Source organism: Cheilinus undulatus, linkage group 12, assembly GCF_018320785.1.
Source record: "Cheilinus undulatus linkage group 12, ASM1832078v1, whole genome shotgun sequence".
Lineage (NCBI taxonomy): Eukaryota > Metazoa > Chordata > Actinopteri > Labriformes > Labridae > Cheilinus > Cheilinus undulatus.
In genome coordinates this window covers 41,249,148-41,270,349 of record NC_054876.1, presented here as the reverse complement: position 1 = coordinate 41,270,349, position 21,202 = coordinate 41,249,148, and the positions used below count along the sequence as shown (strand labels likewise).

The 21,202-nt window shown below is 40.4% G+C and overlaps 1 protein-coding gene across 2 annotated transcripts; it reads left to right on the top strand.

The window, feature by feature from the left end:
- Positions 1 to 2,329: 2,329 nt before the first annotated feature.
- LOC121518453 (smoothelin-like protein 2) lies at positions 2,330 to 20,985 on the top strand. 2 transcript variants are annotated; one of them, XM_041800764.1, is made up of 14 exons: positions 2,339 to 2,457; positions 2,581 to 3,425; positions 12,413 to 12,464; positions 12,886 to 13,035; positions 13,601 to 13,741; positions 16,180 to 16,335; positions 16,699 to 16,902; positions 17,031 to 17,168; positions 18,107 to 18,169; positions 18,264 to 18,321; positions 18,408 to 18,533; positions 18,620 to 18,734; positions 19,659 to 19,810; positions 20,146 to 20,985. In XM_041800764.1, the coding sequence occupies exons 2-14, from the start codon at positions 2,886 to 2,888 to the stop codon at positions 20,270 to 20,272; spliced, it is 2,022 nt and encodes a 673-aa protein (XP_041656698.1). In that variant the 5' UTR covers positions 2,339 to 2,457; positions 2,581 to 2,885; the 3' UTR covers positions 20,273 to 20,985. The 2 variants fall into 2 exon arrangements, with proteins under 2 accessions (XP_041656697.1, XP_041656698.1); XM_041800763.1 differs by having other exon boundaries at positions 2,330 to 3,425.
- The last annotated feature ends 217 nt before the right edge of the window (positions 20,986 to 21,202 follow it).

Sequence of the window (21,202 nt, the reverse complement as noted above, 5' to 3'; positions counted from 1 at the left end):
CAAATATGTTTAAAACAATTCCCACTCAGAGTTCTTATCAAAATAGCAAAGGTTGATTAAAATGTTCCAAAATATCATGAATATGATAGAAATTCCTCAATATATCCCAGCAAAATTCCGTGAAAATGTTTTGAAATTTTCAAGGGACCCTCCCACCAAAATTCCCTATCACAATTTACAAATACATTTCCCAACTTTTGGTGAAAATTCCTAAAAATGTAAATGCAAATTCCCCCAAAAACTTGAATTAAATTCCAAAATTTTAAAACAAATTTCCCAAATTCCCATGAAAAATGCTTTCAGACTTCCAAACAATTTCCTCCAAGCTTCTAAACAAATTCCTCCGAATGAATTCCCTGAAAATACTGTTTAAGAGCATTAAAATTCAAATGCAATCCCCTGCAAAAAATTCAAATAAAGTTCCCAAGATTTACCAACAAATTTCTAAAATCCTTTTTATAAAATCCTGCAAACAACTAAAGCAATTTCATGAAAACTTCTGTAAAAATTCCTGAAATTTCAATGGACAACCCCTTTGAAAAATTCCTAATCACAATTCCAAATGATTTCCCCAAATTTACAAACAAATTTCCAGATAAATGGCTGAAAATTTACAAATTATTCAGGTTAATGGCTGAAAATTTCCAAACAAATTCCTCCAAACATCCAAACAAATTCCATGATATTTCAATGAAAATTCCTGAAAATTTCAAAGGACACACCCCCTTAAAAAAAATCTCAGATTTTACAAAGTACATTTCCCAAATTCCTGTGAAAATACCAGAAGATGTACTAATAAAGTCCTTCAAACATCCAAACCAACTCCATGAAATTTCAGTGAAAATTCATGAACATTTCAAAGGACAACCCCCTGAAAAATTCCTAATCATAATTTTTAAATGATTTTCCCACATTTTTGTAGAAATGTCTGAAAATTTCAATGTTAATTTATGGAAAGCCTTGATAATTTTAGAGATGCACTGATTGGGAAAACCAGAGCCAATACCAGATACCTGCAGGTGTTTAAAATAATGATTTTATCATTTGCAATACCCATACTGATGTTAGTTTTTTTTGTTTGTTTTTTTTGGTGTAACACTCCCACTATGTCAACATGTTCCGTCATGTTTGACCACTAAAACAGGAAACAGGGGAGAGTTTGTCCAATTGTCTACTCACTCAATATCTCTTATTTTATTTGGCTGTTGGATGTGCCAAACATCTGCCTCTGATATCTGTTGATGCCACATTATTTGCTGATCGCTGATGTTTGTCAGCGGGAACGATACTGGCCAGTATGCATTGGTGGATCCCAAGGACGAGTTATCAGTCAAAAAGTTGTGGGATTTTTTTTAATGCTCTTGCTTTATCACTAAAATCGGGCTTTATGTTTGATCTTTATTGTTTACATGCTGACGCTACACTCATAACTGTAGCGTCAGCGTGTCTCTGTCTGGTCGTTGGGTCATCTCCATGTTGTAATATGAAGTCACGACCACCCAGAGGCACTGCTGACTCAAGATGACATCTGAGGCCGTGGCTGTCTGAGCTGCTCCGCTGCTGGAGAGAAGATGGTCCTCTAAAGAGCTGTGGACAGTGTAGGAGCCACTCAGTTTATACTGCTGTCAACCACTCTGAGACAAAAGTAAGGCAGACACTCTTCATGTTTGCCTTAATCTATTCAGGTGGCATTAAAACCCAGTTGTTAACTTTAAATCAATCAATCAGAGGTTTCACACAACCAAAATGTTGCACAAAGTACATTGCACTGAGGGAAAATCAATAAAAGAACTTCAAACTCTGCACTAGTGTTGCACGCTTAATCGCAAATGCAATAGCAAAAGCACAGGCTGTGCAATTAAATAATGACTTAAAAGGTTCCAATTATTTCTGTATCAAAAAGTACAATACAAATATGTGATTTAAAAATTCATCTGATAATGTGAATTTAAGATTTAAAAAAAAAATGTATAGAGACCCCAGGGTTTTTAGACAGTCTTGTGAAAACGTTAACACATTTAGAGCAGCCATAGCCGTGATATGCAGCCTAGAGTTTGGATTTTCTTAACTTTTTAAAATTGTTTTCCTGTTGTTTCAGTTGTGGGTCATTCTCCAGTTTGAGCCCTTTCAGGATAAAATTAGTCTTTCACTGACACTGACTCTAGTGTCTTGAATTTGACCTGCAGAAATCTGCAGCCTCAGTGTTTAGTATCACAGTTTTACAAGGAGCAACCAGACAAAAACACTTGAATAATCCCGGCCCCTCCTTCCCCCATTTGATCTTTTCCTGCCCCCCGTACGTCCCAAAATACAGAGGCGAACCTGTCGCTCCCGAGCTTAGGCGTCACTGATAGCTCTGACACATATGGGGCTGGGGCAGCAGGGGTAAACGTCTAGGAAACACAGCCACAGAAGAAGAGAAATCATCATCCACTTCAATTGGATTCCCTCTGAAAGGTTAGTTTAATGAGCCCTTGCATGAACCTGATCTGTCTACGATATACGTAATCTCTTTTCCCTGGGCACGAGTGCGCGAGTTTTCCATGGCGTATAAATAACGGCTGCTCTTACGTTGACCAGATGAGAGGAGAGGGAGGGAATGCACAAGTTTAGAGAGATCATCCATGGAGGCTGATGGGACTAATGAGATTCTCCCAGCAACACGGCTCACCTTTAAAAAAGTTCAGTTTTAGTGGGAAAATTGGCATGGACGGCTGAAACTTATCAGACTGAAGGAATTAGTGAAAAGTACATCCTGACCTGGATCAAGACTGACGAGTACAAAGACCAATAGGAGAGGAGGTTTGGTTTCTGAGCTTGATACCGACCACCCCATCACTCAATTGACCTGAATCTCAAGGGTGGTGAGAGTCATTAAAGAAGCGATGGATGAGGCCACAGTGAGCGTTCAGGATGCTGTGGTCAGCGAGGCTCTGGTTCAGTTCCAGTCCACCTTACAAGCAGCCGTCAGAGAGGTCCACGTGGACGTAAGTGCCTTTAAGCAGCGCATAGAGCAGAGGATTGAGGACCTGTGCCTTTCCCATGTACCCTTAGCCGGAGCGGTGACCCGGCTACAGGAGGAGAACCTGCAGCTCAGGGTGAAGCTGGAGGCCCTCAGCCGCCTGGTGGAGGGTCTCGCTGGGGTCAAGATTGGCAGAAGTCCTGCTGAAGTGGAGGGAAAGAGTGTGGAGGAGAGTATGGAGAATGGACACGTGCAGGTACAGTCCAAGATCCAAGAAGACCAGCAGCTCAGCTCTGGGAGATCTGAGAGCAGCCAGACGAGTCAGTCGGTCGCCTCAACATTTCCAGAACCAGCAGGGTCTATTGGTGGATTAAACCATGCTTCTGCTGCTGCAGCTGCTGCAGCCACAGGCAAAGCCCCGGCTCTTCCTCCATGGAGAGCAAAGAGACTTGCTGAAATCAACGTGAGTACTCTTTCTGTTTTTCACAACTAATACAGCTGATAGAGCAAAGCTTGGTTCAGTGGTTCTCAGGCTTTTTCTGCCAGGCCTCCTACCCTCACCCTTCACCGTACAGACTTATCACCCAACACACTGTCAGTCACACCTAAAACTGACAAATTCCTACAGTTCTAGAATCTGTCTAAAACAATATCAGCAAAAAGTACAGGCTTTCGAAAAGCAAGCAACTAAAATCAAACCAAAGCAATCTCAAGGACAGGTATTCTCTTTTTTTATGTATAAAGACCTAAAGTCAGTCCACTGTGAGCTCAGCATGAAGCAACATTTAGCAAAGTTAGCAGTGGCGAGGAACACCTTTACTTTAGAAACCTTGAGCAGAACCAGATTCATGTTCAACAGCAATGGCTGAAGCTGTTTCTCGTTTGAAAAAGGTAAGAGGGAAAAGCAGATAAAGAGAGACAAGGGAAGTAGAGACAAGGGAAGACACAAGAGAGAAGGAAGAGAGAAGAGGGAGATGCAGAAAGATTGAAGCGAGTGGTGCAAAGAAAGGAAAGAGGAATCTGCAGAGACACAACTATAAGTAAGATGAATTTATCACTGACATTTTCTCCTGAATATGGCTTTTATGTTAGTAATAAAGATAGCAAAATGTGAAGAATTAGCAGTGATAGCCACGTTTGATAACAGAGCTCAACAGTGCCTGCCCACTTTTTTTTGGTGGCTCTAGTTCTGGAAGTAAAATTAGTCATTTGAGTCCTCCACTGACATTTCATAAAATCTTTATGATAACAATTCTAGCATATGAATCAAACTAACTGCAGACTAAAGGTGCAAGACTACATATTCTTTCTGAGAATGAAGGAACTACATATCCCACAATCCATTGCAATTCACTTTAACTTTAAAACCATTTTCTACACTTATAGTTCATGTGGTGTCATAATATATCAGTCTGTTGATACTATAGCAACATGTACTGTCATCAACAGTTGACAGTTTTTATTCAAGAGCACCTTCAATGTTTCCATGGTTACCGTACCCCACAAACCAGAGATGTCACTGTGAGACTCTTGGATTGTGGGTACTGTAGTGTTATTGGCTGAGAATGTGAATATACTGTTATTGCCTTCAGTCGAAGTTTACATCTTAAGAACTTTTGTCTTCTACAGGAGCACACAGCCTAGACAAAGTATTCACCCCCTTGGTTGTTTTACCCTTTCACTGATTTAATAAATCATTTATGGTCATTATTGTTTGGCTTTTTTGACAAAAAAAAAATACAAATAAACATCTTTAATGTCAGTGAAAATAGATTTCTACAAGGTAATGTCAACTAAACAAAGAGATGCAATATGCAGTGCAATTCCTGGCTACTATTTCACCATGAAGACAAAAGAACACTCAATGCAAATCAGATCAGTTAAATCCATCATCAAGAAATGAAAGGCCGTCCTCACAAACTGAGAGACCGTGCAAGAAGAAGACTAGTGAGAGGGGTCACCAAGACAGGTTCTTCACCAGTCAAAGCTTAATGGGAGTGGCAAAGAGAAAGCTTCTGTTGATGAAAACTCATTAAATCTGGGCTAGAGTTCACTAAAAAGCATGTGGGAGACTCCATGGTCACGTAGAAGAAAGTTCTTTGGTCTGATGAGACCAAAATGGTGCTTTATGGCCATCAGACAAGAAGATATGTTTTGAGGACACCAAACACTGACACCACCACAAACACGCCATCCCCACTGTAAAGCACGCTGGTGGCAGCATCATGCTGTGGGGATGCTTCTTGGCAGCAGGTTCTGAAAGGCTTGTATACAGTATACAGTAAAAGCTACAAAGAAATGGTTTAAAGACAACAAGGGGAATGTTCTGGAGTGGCTGAGTAAAAGCCCAGACCTCAGTCTAATAGAGAATTTGAGGCTGGACTTGAAAAGGGCTGTTCATGCCTGATCCATGCGCAACCTGACAGGGTTTGAGCAGTTTTGCAAAGAGGAATGGAGTAAAATTGCAGTGTCCAGATGTGCAAGCCTGATTGAGTCCTACCCACACAGACTCAGTGCTGTGATGGCAGCCAGTGACTCTACTAAATACTGACTTAAAGGGGGTGAATATTTATGCAGTCACTTATTGAACATCACATATTTTTATCTAATTGACATTTCTTTCAAGAAATCTGTTTTCACTTTGAGATTAGTGAGTTGTTTTTTTTTGTCAAAAAAGTCAAATTATTTTGACCATGATTGAACTATGAAATTAATAAAAGGAGAAATTTCCAAGGGGGTTAAAACTTTTTATAGGCACCATATAGCATCATTTCACAATCAGGTAGCTCGTGTTATGTATGATTTGGCTGATATTGGACCCAATGCATTGATTTTATTTGGCCTTATAAAATCAGAGTTTTTTTGATTGTTATTTTATCATCTCTGGATGTAAAAGATTAAATTACAGCATTTAATTTGCAGAGTAACGTGCCAGAACATACAACGTGTGCCTGCATCTAGGGCTCAGTCATATTCCACATTAAAATTTGGCAGCGTTAACTTATCAGGAACCTTCATGTAGGATAATCCTGAGCTCTCATTTGGTGAAACTCTTGGCACCCTTTGTATCCCAGAGGCCTCATGAAAGATGTAGTTGTGTTCCTCAGGCTGTGCTAATGTCTTACAGGAAACTAACTTATGTCAGTGTGCTAATGGCCCCCCCATCGCGCCAAAGAATCTCTGCGTTAAGAGGCGGCTGCTGTTCAGTGTTTGGGACTTAACAGACACACCTGACCCTCTCCAAGCTCCTGTTGGTTTATCAAGCCAGGCATGACGCTCATTCACAAATCTGTCCCCACAGGGGGACGTGGCAGTGAAATGTCACAGCATCGTCCAAGCGGCTGTTTTATCAGAACACTGTGGTCCATCGTCCGATCCGGGGGGCTTCACTGTGCATGAATAAATCCCTGTTGTCAGACATGTTTATACACAGAGCTTTTCTGATCTATAAAAACCTCCATGTAAAGAATGGGATTAGAGTCAGGGTTAAAGTCTGTGCAGAAAGTCTGAAAGAGAATCCGAGGATTGCACAGCATGTTTATCCAAATATATATTTAACATCTGACCCTTTATTTACACATCTAACATAGAGCTGTGTTTTTTGTTGAAGCTCTGCATTCAAATTACAAATTAATAAAGGCAACGTCTAGAGATTATACAAATAAGCATTACAGTTAAAAGGATTATATTCTTCCACCACAAAACAGACATGCTTACAAACTCTTGCCCCCCACCCCCCTCTTACGCTCATGACCCGCTTTTATAACAGCAGGTCCTCCAAAAGGGCACATTTATTTTTGGGTGTGCAATTTGGGACTGAGCTGCAGCTCTTTGGAACCTCTGCATGTGTTATACCAACCTCTGCAGCACTCCAGTGTTATCCCTCTCTAAATAAAAGCATAAAGGCCACATGGCTATGAATACAAGTCTAAATCCCCCAAAATATGAAGTTTATCAGTCCTCCAGTTTTGGAAGTGAGCTCTCAGGCACAGCCAGAGTAGTAGTGGACTAGCTGACAAACAAGATCAATGTACGACACGACGTGCTGCTAACAGTGCCTCCGGCACACATATTGCGTTGCATTTTTATGACGTAACCCACACGCGCGCTCTGAAGATGTGTATATAAATAAAGCTCTGTGCCCCAATCCCAAAGGAATCCCACTCCCCAGCCAATCCGAGTTTCAAATCTCCAAATGGAAAGTTGAATTGCTCCTACGCCGCTGTCAATAATACCCCCAGCCTGCACCCCTGAGAGGGACGACCAGCTGTCCTGTCGAAATGCACATCCAGCCTACATTCCTGTATGCTGAAATCATCTGGTCTTTCCCACCGTCAGCCCCCGAGTCTGGTGTTACCAAAGTTTAACCCCCCAAAAAAACTAAAGCGGCTCCCTTATTCATGGGTTAATATTGTGCTCAATCAATCATCGGAATATCATCTCCTCTAGCATCTATTGTTGCTAGGTGAGAAAATTGACTTCTTTCTGTATCCATAACATTGTTTTCAAAAGCTTTGAGCATGAATATTTTCCTGTAATCTAGGAAACATCACCAAGGACACATGAAAACAGAGTAAAGAAAGCCTGTCCTGACATTGATAACAGCTGGAGACCTGTACACTTTGAAAATATGAGTCAGATTGGTTTCTCCACCACCACTGTTGTTGACAAAGCTCGTATTATAAGTAACAGCCCTTCTTGATTTTGATTGGTCAGAAAGGGAGACGTGACACTGGCCAGCATGCCACTGTTTTAAAAGTTTGACTGAAAGTGCTGAAAACAGCTAACGGCATCTGTGTAGCTCAGGACACTGAGGGCTGAAAACCAAGACTGCATTGGTTTTGTGTAGACAGTGGACGCTGTCAGCCCATCATCAACTGGACAGGGAGGGAAGAGTGGTGGGAGTCAAGCTGTGATAATTTTGCTGACTAAAACTAAAAATGATCATCGACAGCCTTTTTTCCACAAGAAAGACTAGACTTAGACAGCCAAAAGTAGATATTTGATGACTAAAACTGACGAAAAGTAAGTTTAGTTTTGTCAAAATGATGAAAATTAAACTAAGATGTAATTTAGTTTTCCCTGGACATTCAAAATCCATGGTATTTCTCCACTGTGGGTAAATCTGTCAAAATGCAATGCACCTGTACCTATTGTGCCTCTCAGCTGTAGAAAGCAGGGACCCCAGGTCTGGCAGAGTGCAGAGAACACACTGCCATGATTTGGTACTAAAAGTTAAGACTAAAACATGGACTTTTTGTGGACTTAAACTAGACTAAAATGTTTTTTGAGTTTTAGGGTAGAAATCAGTAAAATGTGACTAAAACTAAAATGCATTAAGTCTAAAGACTAAATGCAGGTTCTCGGGCCCTTGGAACATCTACAGTATGGCCAGGGCTCGTGACAAACCTACTACCCACCCAGACGGTACCCTCGGCTGTGCTTACTCACTACATCCACCCCTTACTCCACCCTAAAGATGTGAATTTAATCTTTTTCAACAGATTATCTTCCCATGCTCCTGGTAATATCCAAGGACATCCAGAGCATGACCCAGGTTGTGCCAATCCTCCTGCACAGTACTGTATATGCTTGAATGGCAGAACTCAAGCTTTTATTTGGAGTTGGGGGATTGGGTTTCCCCTGAAAAGGCGGTCCCTTTCAGCCTTCTTTTGGACTGCACCTCCTGACAAGTAGTAGAAGTGGGATGTAGAGCACCTACAGAATATGCAAGTTTAGATAAAGCAGTTCAAACTAGTCTGCCTCTTCGTATACAGAAGAAAACCATTCATCTCTCTCTTTTCTCCCCTCTCCTCCCTCATAAAAATGTTGGAGTGTGGGGAGGTAGAGCAACAGCCCAGTCAGGCAGGAGTTACATGGACTACTGTTTTTTTTCCTCGAACACAAGCATGAGGGAAAATTGTTTTATCAGGATGGAAGTAAATCAGACTCTGCTTCAATCGATGGCAAACTGTTCGGATTTTTGACTTCCTTTAGTAGATCTGAACAACTGACAAAAAAGGTAGAAAACAAATTATTGGTTTCCTTCCATCTGTGTAACTCCTCCAGCTTACACAGTACACACTGTCTCCCCTCATCTGTTCTTATCTAGTTTAACTCCAGGGCTTCAGCCTGGCTTGGTAACTGGGGATGTCAGGGCCATTTTTGACAAACTGAGGCGCAACTTTGAGAAATCTGACTCAGTTTAACTTTAGTGGGACTATCATATTAGCATATGTCTGCTTTGTTATTAAGATTGGCTTTAGGGTCTTTTTTGCCTTTAATGATAGAGGAGGAGAGTGGGTAGAGTCAGAGACAGAAATAGGGGAGAGAGTGAGGAGTGACATACAGGGAAGGAGCCACTGGTTGGACACAAGGTCGAATGCAAGATGCTCTAAAATCAAAAGTTGAAACAGGTTGTATTATATTTCTAACCCTATCTGACAGGATTATCTGTCAGAGGTCGTTAAAACCATTTGCCATGCTTATCTGGTGTCTGAAACAATACCCATCATGCCTTTGTGATTGTATTTGTTGATGTCCACCAAAGTATTTTTGTGGGCGCCTTAAGAGAGAGTCAAAGTGATACGGAGGTAAACCCAGACGGGGGTTGAGGGGATTAATGGGGTCAGACAGAGTCAGACTGTGATATCCTACAGGAGCTAACACGGAGCCCAAAGATCACGGCGGTGCTAATCTCCCTCCTGACGACCAGTTGACGGACCGGCTGAAATGACTTTCTAATGTGGCTGCCAGACTAAAAGCACTTCTCTGGAAAGCAAAAGACCAGGGGTTCAGAGGGAGGCAGGGGGGTCAACACTGGCCAAGGCCTCAGGCTGATAAACTTAGGACCTGTTTGAACCTCTCAGGGTAACTGCCTGATTTCCAAAGCATCCATTTGGGGCTATATTGGGATGTAAGAAGAGTGCAGCGGAAACTCTTGCAAAGGGGCTGATTGCAAAATCTAAAATAGGCTCTCAGTGGGAACGCGGGTTTGTTGGCCACAGCTGTCATTAAAGAGGTTTTCAGCTGTTAACAGCAGAAGATCACACTTTCAGAGAAGTGACTACACACACACACACACTTAGACAAATATATCACAGATGATAAAGGCCAAAGATTATTTTTAGCTCCACAGCATGCTGAGAGACAATAGAACTATCTTTGTTTGTTGTGATAAAATAAAACAATCCCATGATTGATGTTGCTAAACCAAATGCACAAATAGCCCCACAGTGGGATGCAGGTTTTAACAGCTCATTTATCTTCATGAAGCACCAGCTGGAAAAGAATTGGGATTTCTTTCAGAATTCTTTATTTTTGTTTAAGTCAAGTAAACAAAGTGGTAGGTTTTAAGAGAGAGATTTAAGGGGGGGCACGAGGGTCTGTCTGCTTTGAGGTTGTTAAAATTAGGGTCATTCAAATTATGTAAAATCATGATAAAACACATGGTTCATACAAAAGTATTTTGGTAATAAAATTTGTGTTTTTGGCTATTTTGTTTGGCTTTAAATGATGAAAACAATTCAAATTTATGTGTATTTTTGACAGCAATAAGTCACTTTATTCTTTTGTGTGGGTCATCGGGGGTCACAGCTCTTCCTATACATGTGGAGGGGGGCTCAATGAAAAAAAGGTTGGGAACCACTGCTTTATGTTACAATTTGATGCGATACCATACCATAATGGTAAATTGACTTGAGCTTCTATAACGCTTTTCTAAGCACTTTTCCATGATAGGTCAAACCTACCCAATCATACCCCACTTTCATTCACTGGGGGCTGCTGGGAGCTGGGAATCCAAGCTGCAATCTTACCACTGGGATATTCTACCTACTGAGCCACATTTGCCGCATAAAATACCGTATATATCATTCGATAAACTTTAATGTCCTCTTTGGGAAATTTGCCTTGTACTCCAAGTGCTCCACACATACAGCTGCAACCACAGTGATACCAAAACTTAACACCCAACTTTTCATAATTCAAGCTCCATCCTTTTTTTACCACTTATCCTGCTTGGAGTTGCAGCGGCTGGAGCGTATCCCAGCTGTCATTAGACAGGAGGCGGGGTACACCCTGAACTGGTCAGTCAATCACAAAGCTGACATATACAGAGATGATGTTGTAGTACTCGAGAACGCTCTTGGTCTTGAGACCGGTCTCGAGACCACATTTTGAATGTCTCGGTCTTGTGTTGGACTCAGGAGCATTTTTACTCGGTCTTGTCTCAGTCTCGGACTGGCTGGACATGGGCTTTTCCATCATGACTGGTCGAGACCAGCACTGATCTTCAACTTTATTAATGTGATAGCAAGGAGAAGCACTTGTTAAAACAACAAAAATCTACACCTGCAAAAATTCAGCCATCGGTCCATCTTATTTCTAGTCAGAAATACCTCTGAACTCTTACTTTAGGGCTTATTCACCTGGCACATCTAGATGAACATCCCATTTTCAGATATTTGGAATAATTCCAGACTTGTCAGTGGATTTTAAATACATACAAGGATTTATTTTTACAAGAAGTAAGTTTAACAAATTTGAGATTTGAGATTTTTGCATGTTGTGCTTTGAAAGAGTTGCTGACACCTTGTTCTTATCTGTCAAATTTAATAAAATGAAAACTAAGGTTAAAGAGAGAATGGTCTTTAACTGTTCCTCCTTGTAATGGGTTTTAAAATTGATTTCTATGGTCTCAGTCCTAGTCTCGACTTAGTCTCAAACCCACTTAAGTCTTGGTCTTGTCTTGGTCTTGGTCAATTCTTGGTCTCTGATAGTATGGTCTTAAGAACAACACTATGTAGAGATAAACAACCAGGCACTGTAGCTCACACCTACAGCCAGTTTAGTCACCCATTAACCTAACAAGCATGTCCACAAATCATGTTTTTCTGTGCCATTTTACTACAGTCATTGTTTCAGTGTTTCTACAGGGATCTACCCAACTATAATTAGCCTTATATAAAGACAATTTGAGGATTTTTGAGGGGCTTGGACCTTACGGTTGAGAACCAGGGTCCTCCTCAGTAACCTTGCAAAGCATTGGATTGGCCTCTTTCATGTTCTTCAGGTGCATCCATCATACAAGGCTTCAATCTGAAACACTTATTCCTGATCAGAATGATCAGACCAATCAGCATCATTAGAGGAGAAGAAAGTGGTAGTTTTAGGGTGGGATTTGTTTTACTGCAAGCATGTAAACAATGGCAAGAACACACAATCAAGCATATTTGTCAGAATCACATTCTTAAAATCACAGTCAGTTAGATGTGAACTTTCAGAAAATGCCCTTACAACATTAGCATGGGTATGATTTCCAGCATCATCATTAATGGATAGTATTGTTTGCATTGTTACATCAGTCCTCCATCATCTTTTAGTATTGCTATAAAGGTAGAAAGATGTTAGAAAATACAATGAAGAGTTTTATACTTCTTTCTTGAACAGGGCATTGATGCAAAAGGAGACAAAAATGTCGCACAAGAGAACGGGAAGCAAGGTAAGCAGCCCGTCTGAGAAGCTCCTCACAGGTAACCCAATGAGCTGCCAGCTGTTAATTTTGTCAACTAAAACTATGACTAAAAATGTTGGTCAACAACCTTTTTTTCCAGGACAAAAACCAGACTAAGACTAACAAAAATAGATCTGTGATGACTAGAACTGACAAAAACTAAGTTTAGTTTTTGTTTAGATGACTAAAAGTGAGGACTAAAATGTGAGGACTTTTTATTGACTAAAACTAGACTAAAATTTTTTGAGTTTTCGTTGACTAAAACTGGACTAAAACTAAAAAGGATAGAAATGAATAAAATGTGACTAAAACTAATATGCATTTCAGTTAAAGACTAAAATTGAAATTAAAAATAGATGCCAAAATTAACACTGGAGCTGCCTCACCTTTGCTTTGTCCTTTTCCTCAGAGAGTGCAGCAGCGGACTCTGACATGGCTCAAACTGCTGAAGCCGTTCCTCAGCTCTACCAACCTCTCACCTCTGTCACCAAACCAAACCCAGAGACGTCTGCACTCCCCGGATCTTTGTACTCTACAATGGACAGCCTCAGTAAACCTGGTCGGTTCAAAGAAGTTGAAATGCTAATTCAAATGGTCTGACTATTGAGTATAAAGTTTTGTGTGTATATAGTTGCAGCAGAACATGTTAAAGCATGAGAGGAATAATAAAATCATGTCCAAATATGTGTTTCAGGGCCATGAAGTCAAGCTCGGATAAGAAAACTAAAGCACTGATGCTTTTTTTTCTCGCATAATTATAGTGAGGGCTTGAAAATCCTTCAATAAATATTTAGTTTCTGATAAAAAGGTGCATTAAAATAAGCTTGAGGTCTTGCAGAGGCAACTGTTGTAATCAGTTGCTTAATGATTTGCCATTAAATTAACCTGAAAGTACTGATCACACCATCACCAATCCACCATCAAATGAAAGCAATTTAGACTAAAGGTGAAAAACTGTTATCTTATTTCATTAATGTGGAAAATGAATGTGCATTAATATATCTTGAAATTGTATGATACCCACATCGGTTTATTTTATCATTTACTATAATCCCTCCAAATAAATGTGTTGCAAATGCAGCTCAGCCACACATTTGAGTTTGAGTGGTTGTTTTTTCCTTCAGACCAGGAAGAATCAGGTCTCTTCACCAAACCCCATCAGCCGCTCACTTCAATGACTAAAGCCAGCCATGAGGCTCCAGCTGCTCCTCAGTCTGCTGCCAACACAGCTAAAGAAACTCCAGTAGAGTCATCTGCTCAATGTGGTGAGGAGGAAATATCATTCTGTTTCTGTGTATTCCTTTTATTTTTCTGTTTATGTAACACCACTAAATCACAGAAGTTCATGAGTCAGTATGACAGAAGTCTTAACAAGGGCTCTCAGCATTAATTCGGTTCATAATTAGTGAATTAAATGTTTAAATGCATGATTTAATGTCGCTTTCAAGCTACTGCTGCATCTCCCTGCAGCCACAGTAATGTTATAAGTCCACCACTGCAATTTAATCTCTCATTTTCTTTAAAGGTACAGTGTGTAAAAATGGGACGATAAACATCTAACAGTCAATTCTGGAGTGTGGTGCTCATTTCTCTGGTGATAACTGTGGGAACCAGTGAAGTTTAAAAATCAATACATGCTTAACTGTTATTTGGTTCCTTCTATGATGCCATAGAAACAGGCAAAATGCAAGAATCCAAGATGGCAGTGTCCTTGGAGGGGACCCTCCCTATGTATGAATAAAAGGCTTATTCTGAGTTAATCTAAAATATAAATTTAAAAAATGTGTTATCAGATGTCAACACTAATTTAGATCAATCTACTTATAAATGTTATGTTTCATTTTAACCAAGCTTGTTTTGCGAAATGCTAATAGGCTAAATATTACACACTGCACCTTTAAAGAAAAAAAACCTCACAGACAACTCAGAGGACAAGTCAAAGGTCATCTGCACCCTGTGTTCATGGTAGAGTTGTCATGTAAATAAAGTTTTGAATCTTGATTAATCTAGAAATTCTGTATTTAATCACTATTAAAGGCATTTTTACTGGATTTTGAAATTCCACTATTTTGCATGTAAAACTATTTTTGTTTCATTGTATATTTTGTACTGAAAAGGTAACCGACTTCCTGTTTGAGTACAAACCTGGTTTTATTTTGAAAGAAAATAAGGAACTTTGGGAAGACTGGATATTATGACATAAATTTCGGGGGGGACTTGTAATGGATGGAAAAGTGAATAAGAAAACAATGAATAGGTAAATGTTTGATAGCCTAAGACACAGATGACTTCTGACTTTTCCACTGAGCTGTCTAATGTAATTTGAGACATAAAGGTGCAATGGTGGACATATTTTATATCGCTTTGACTGCAGGGGAAGTTGCAGCAGCTTAACCACACATGCATAAAGGCATGATTAAACATAAAATTGCAAACAATTAATGCACTTATGACGGGCCTTAATCACATTTCAATTAATGCTGACAGCCCTAGTTATCAAAAAATGTACTCATTCCTGTTCCTTATTTTCTGAGAGGCATCTGGCTGCAGCCCTAGGGCAAACCTCTATGCTGGGGCATTCGGCTGGAGACCTCTATGGTGGGGCGAAACCTCTCCGCTGGGGCGTGACGTATATTACCCGTGACGAAATTTCAGCTCTATCTGCTTGCTGACAGGCTGACCCTAAATCTAACCAGTCGGGTTTTGATGCCTAAATCTAATCAGTCGGATTTAAATGCCTAAACCTAACCAGTTGGATTTAAACGCCTAAACCGAACCAGTCGGGTTTATGCTAATGTGTCATAAGCACGGCGGTGTAGTCATGCTAACAACAGCTAACACGCTGCATGCCCCAGCGTAGGCTTGGGCAATGTACGTCACGCCCCAGCGAAGAGGTTTTGCCCCACCGTAGAGGTCTCCAGCCGAACGCCCCAGCGTAGAGGTTTGCTCAAGGGCTGCAGCCAGACTCTCTTGTATTTTCTTACCCATCCATAACAAGTTCCTTTTTCCATGGTTGAGTTCAGAGCTGTCTGATGATTGCACTAAGCACTTTAGACAGCTCCATGAAGAATAGAGAGTAGGGAATGAGTGTGCAATTAAAGACACAACCCATGTCATGATTTTCATTTTACCCAAAGTTCTTCTTTTTCTTTCAAAATACACAAAAGAACGAGCTGTTCTCAGATTTTCCCCTCATGATATCATGTGGGGAGTTACCCCCCCCCCCGGTTTGGTTGGCCTTCCCTGCTTGGAAGAAAGTTCCACCCTCCTCTCCTGATCGGAGAAGGATGAGGAGAGCCACATCCATTAAGCCAAATTGATTTCCTGAGAGGGGCGGAGTCAGACAGTTACTTAACTTAAAGCCACAGACACAGAAACAGCTTTTTCTGAGCAAGGCTGAAACAGAGGGGGTTTTTAGACATGCAGAATCCAATACTGGAGTGTTTTTTCAAGAACAAACTTCACAGGCTTGTTTTGGGGACCTCTGAAACAAATATATTATTTTGTCTTAATGGGGTAAGATATGTGACCTTTGAAAAATAGCATTTGACAGTTCAAAAGTGAACTGCTCCTAATTCTGTTCTTGTTTTTGTCAGGTTTATCATAAAGTCTACACTGGGATTTAGATGATCAAAATACCAAATAAGTTTTTGATATCTTATCATCACCCATATCATTTTGATTCTGATTGTGCCTTTTTCAGAAAATGAACCCCAGCCTCATCTTCCTGTCACCGCCATGACCACTAAAGCCAGTCCTGCCCAGTCTCCAGCACCAGTGCCCAAAGCTGCAGCTACAGCTGCCAGTTCAACAGCAGAACCTCCAACACGAGACGCAGGGGAATATCCTTTCATGAGAGGTCAGTGACAGAGTTTTTAACTTCAGCTTACTGTCGTAACCAGCTTTCATAACACAGCATATTTGTCTCTAGAGCAACAGCAACCACTAAAGCAACACCTGTACAACCTGAATCATTCTTACAGCATACTGTTTTTTTGGCAAATACTATCACTCACATGTGAGTAGAGATCAATCAAAATAAATACTCCGATATTCAATAATGTATAATAATGTTAGTAAAATAATGGACAAAAACAAATATAATGAACAGTCAGTTTGCTTCAGTATGAGACTACAACCACCTTCTTTCCCCCTTCCTACGTTAATCCTTTTATTCCTAATACTCTGTAGTCATTATTCCATGCTATCTCTTCATGTTCAGGCATGTCTGGATTAAAGGAGCAGAGGTCCCAGGTCTCCATAGAGCAGTCCACTTCTGTATCTCATCTTCCTCTGACAGCTGTGACCAGAGGCAGCTCTGAGACTTCAGCTGCAACCAAATCTGATCCAAATCCTGCGTCTGCACTGAATCCTTCTGTGCCAGAATCCTCGGCCATTAAGAGAGGAGAATACCCATTTAAACGTGGTCAGTAGAATCTTTTAAAGCATCTTTTTTTATCTACAAAGGTGTCTAAAATATACAAAAGGAACATCAGTTTAAGTACAGGTCTTTGAGTGAAGGGTTTAATATGATTTTACTTCTCTCTTTGTTAGACGTCTCTCAGCCCAAACTACAGTTGCCTCTTTCTGCTGTGACTGCGTCAAACACAGAGTCGATAACGTCTGTTACAACAACTCAGTCATCATCTCAGGACCCGACCATCAAACCTGGGGAATACCCCTTTAAAAGAGGTGAGTTTTACCAGGAAATTCATGTCTGTGTACAAAATAAAGCTGGCAGTTATTCCTAGTTTTCATTTTCTGTGGTTTTCAGTGACAGTTACTTCCAATCGAGTAATCTGATTGGACGAGAGGCTTTCTACATGAGCTGGTGTAGAGCTCTTGCCTGCATGCCATAAACTGTTTCATTTATTTTCTGCATGGATATTTCAAGTTGATCTGGGAAACCTCCCATTTAAAGTGTTTGGGAAAGGCAGGACTTTTCAAAAAATGTACATTCTGTCAGATTCATTGCAGGCCAATCAGAACAAGACAAACTGAGGTAGTAGACATACACAGCTCCACTACTGACCTGAGCTTTACAGACTAACACAGCCGTAGCGAGTGAACTGAGGAGCTTATCTGTGAATAAAATGAATGCTAAATTAGGATGAGAAAATCTGACACTTTTGGCTCCTAAACAGCTCTTCATTTGGTACCATTTTGGCTTCATTAGATCAGCCATTTTTGACCCATTGTTGATATTTATGCAGGTATTTTACTCAAGACATGCATGACAAGCTCATGTAATTGTTTTCTGAAATATGTCATCTCCGTAAAACATCTCTGGGGCCAGATAGAACCTGCTCACTGGCCAGGCCATATGACACCCCTGGCATAAAACATTAAAGTTAGACCATCAAGCATGAGTCCTTTATGCGTGTGTGCTTATGGCAGAATAGTATGGAGACAAGGTCCTCCACATTAAGGCAATAAAATAACAAAAAAAGGCCTTTTAACAGGATCTGGATCTTATTGTTTGCATAAAAGATCTTAATCATTTATGAACTATGCATCACTCCCCCTCATGTGATATTGCTTAAATCAAAGAAAATTGTTATCCAACTTACTGCGATTCATTTTTGATTATTAATGAACAAATTAAACTTAGTTATTTTTTATTTTTTCAGTACCCGTACTCAAGACTCCTAGTCCCAGCCTAAAGAGAAGTGTCAGCTTCCCTCAGCCTGCAGGTAAAACACGGTGAACTTTTATGAGATTTATGCATTAAAATAAGAAGTCATCACTTTTTTGTTTTTCATCCCATCTATTTTGTTCTGTCTGCAGAAAAATTACTTCCCTCCAAATCGATCATAAAATCAAATTTCTCACCGAGCTTGGAGAAGTAAGTCACAACACTAAATCATAGTGAGTTAACTGGAAACTTCGGGCAAAATGTGTTTACATGTGTTTTTCTCTGTCCCTGCACAGAAAAGCTAACAAGTCAGGAGGAGTCGAGTTTAAACAGGACACGATGAAAGCATCAACGCTTCCACGCGCCAATGGTGCTCAGGCCAAACGGGCTCTCTTTGAGAGGATGAACTCAGAACCTGTAAAGTAAGTGTTAAATGTGTCCTAATTCATATATTGAGTCCTAGATATTTTAATGTTTTTATAAGCTGAGTTTAATTTTTCTTGATCAGAGCAAAAGACTCCAAGCCTAAACTGAAGCGCTCTCAGAGTTTTGGAGTGTCCAGTGCCAGCGGGATAAAACAGATTCTTTTGGAGTGGTGCCGCTCAAAAACCATCGGTTATCAGGTAAACGACAATAAACATCTTCAATCCAGTGTTTCCCACCCCGTTTTCCTTGGATCCCCCCCTACATGAAAAGTGGAGCCCCCAAGACCCAAGAGAGAAGAAAAAGTGACACACTGCCACCAAAAATCAACAGATTTTAATTGTTTCACCGATAAAACCCTAAAAAAGTCCAATGCATGCTTTTCTTATCATAAGACATTTGTATAAACTACATGATAACTGCTTTACCATGGTTTTAGTCAACATTTGTAAATCTAATTTTGGCAGCCTCAGAGCAGATAAAGCCTCACACCCCCCAAGATCTGTGGTGCCCCTGCTGGCCATCAGTTGGTAAACTTTATATAAAAGGTAGAATTTTAACCAAATTTACCGTTCAGAGACCACTCCCATCCTCTCCTGCACCTGCACTGCCTCGGCTCCAAGAGCTCCAGCTTTAGTAACGCCTGTGCTAGAACCCAAACAGGCAGTGCTCAGGACCACCACAGCCCACCACCACACTACAGCCTGCTTTAGGGGACTCTTTGGGGGGGTGGGTCCTCCACCCCAATAGATCGCTCTGAGGCAGCAGTGCTGTGGGACTCTGTGTCACTTTCTTGCAAGGAGATGTCACTGTCACTACTGCCTCATCTGGAAAACCCCATCCTTTTCCCCTCCCTCCTCTCAGTACCAAACTGCCCATTTTTGGGGCATTTTTCAAATTTTTGAAGTGGGTGGGGTTAGCTCTGAGCTGGGGATTTAATTACACTTTAAAGGCTTTCAAAAAGACCCAACCCAAGACTCAAATCCTTACTAGAGTAAGTTTGTGAAGCTCAAATAAGTGATTATAATGGGAATCCACTTACTGGATCAGAATTGCAGAGGAAAATCTAACTGATGCAAAAAGAAAAATGATTTGACTTGATGCCTTTGTCACCTTTCTTTTAGAACATAGATATCCAGAACTTCTCATCCAGCTGGAGTGATGGGATGGCTTTCTGCGCTCTGGTTCACTCTTTCTTCCCTCTGGAATTTGACTACAACGCCTTGAACCCTGCAAACCGCCGACAAAACCTCCAGCAGGCCTTCACCACGGCAGAGTAAGCTCGCTGAAGTAGACTGTATGAGGCCGGTTAACGTGAGTGAGTGAGAGAGTTTACATTAAGACACAAAAAGACCATGATTTGATTGATGATTGGATTTTTCTGATTCATTGGGGGATTGTGGACAGGTCAGGGGCACATTTTGTGTTAGAAAAGCCTAAAAAAGTGATTTTTGCATATGTCCCCTTTAAGAAAAAAAACAGACAGTGTTCAAACTCCTCTGGAAGCTCTGCTGCGTGTTTGGATGTGATTTACAGCAGCCTTTTCCTTTTCAGAACCAATGGTCTATATTCTAATCATCCTTTCTCCTGTGTTTGTGCTTTCCTTCTCAGGCAGCAGGCTGACTGTCTGCGTCTGATCGAGGTGGAGGACATGCTGGAGATGGGGGACAAGCCCGACCCCATGTGTGTGTTCACATACGTCCAATCGCTCTACAACCACCTGAAGAAGTTTGAGTAACTCTGTATCAGAGTAGATTACAAAGCCTAGATGTTACTGAAACACAGTGTGTCATAAGCTCTCTGCAGCAGACCAATAGAAAGCCAGCACTCAGCAAGCATACCGGTAGAAACCACCGCAGTTTGAATCACAGAAACAGTGACTTTATCGGACCTTCGTCATTTCTTATTTATAATAAATGTTGTTTAATATGTAGAAACCCAACACTGATGAATGATGAATAAAGCACTTCATAACATTAAGCAAAGTAACTTTGGCATAGAAAATCTTTCTATAACAGGCAGAAACCTCGAGCGGAACCAGACTTGTATTACTCGTGACAGCAGCTAAGACTGTGAGGGGGTTGTGGGAAAAGAAATGTAAATAATACAGCAGCAACTAAAACAAGAAATGAAACAGATTTAAGGCTACAATTCCAGTGATAAGGGTAAAGGATGTATGTTAATGGCAGTAAGAACAAAGAATGAAATAGACTGATCATATTAGCATTAATGGTGTAAGACAGGGGTGTCAAACTCAATAACAGCAGGGGCCGGATTCTGGATTTAGATCTAACCTGAGAGCCTATCAGGGTCAACATCTAACCATGATAAATCATTTGGAAATTGAAAGAAGTAAAAATGATAAGTTTAAAGGCTCAAATCTGAGATAAAAATACCAACTTATTAGTTCAAAAGATCAGAACATGGTATTAAACGTAGAAAAATAATGTTTTTAAAGAGCAAATATATGAGGAGAAAGTTGAAATCATGAGTTTTAAAGTCAAAATATGACATAAATTTTTAAAATGTGAGTCTGATAGGTCAAAATATCAGATTAAAAAGCCAAAATTAGGAGTTGAAAAGGCCAAAATATGAGCTAGAATTCAAAATGATGACTTAAAAAGTTAGAAATATGACTAAAATTTAAAATTTGGAGTCTAAAGGTCAA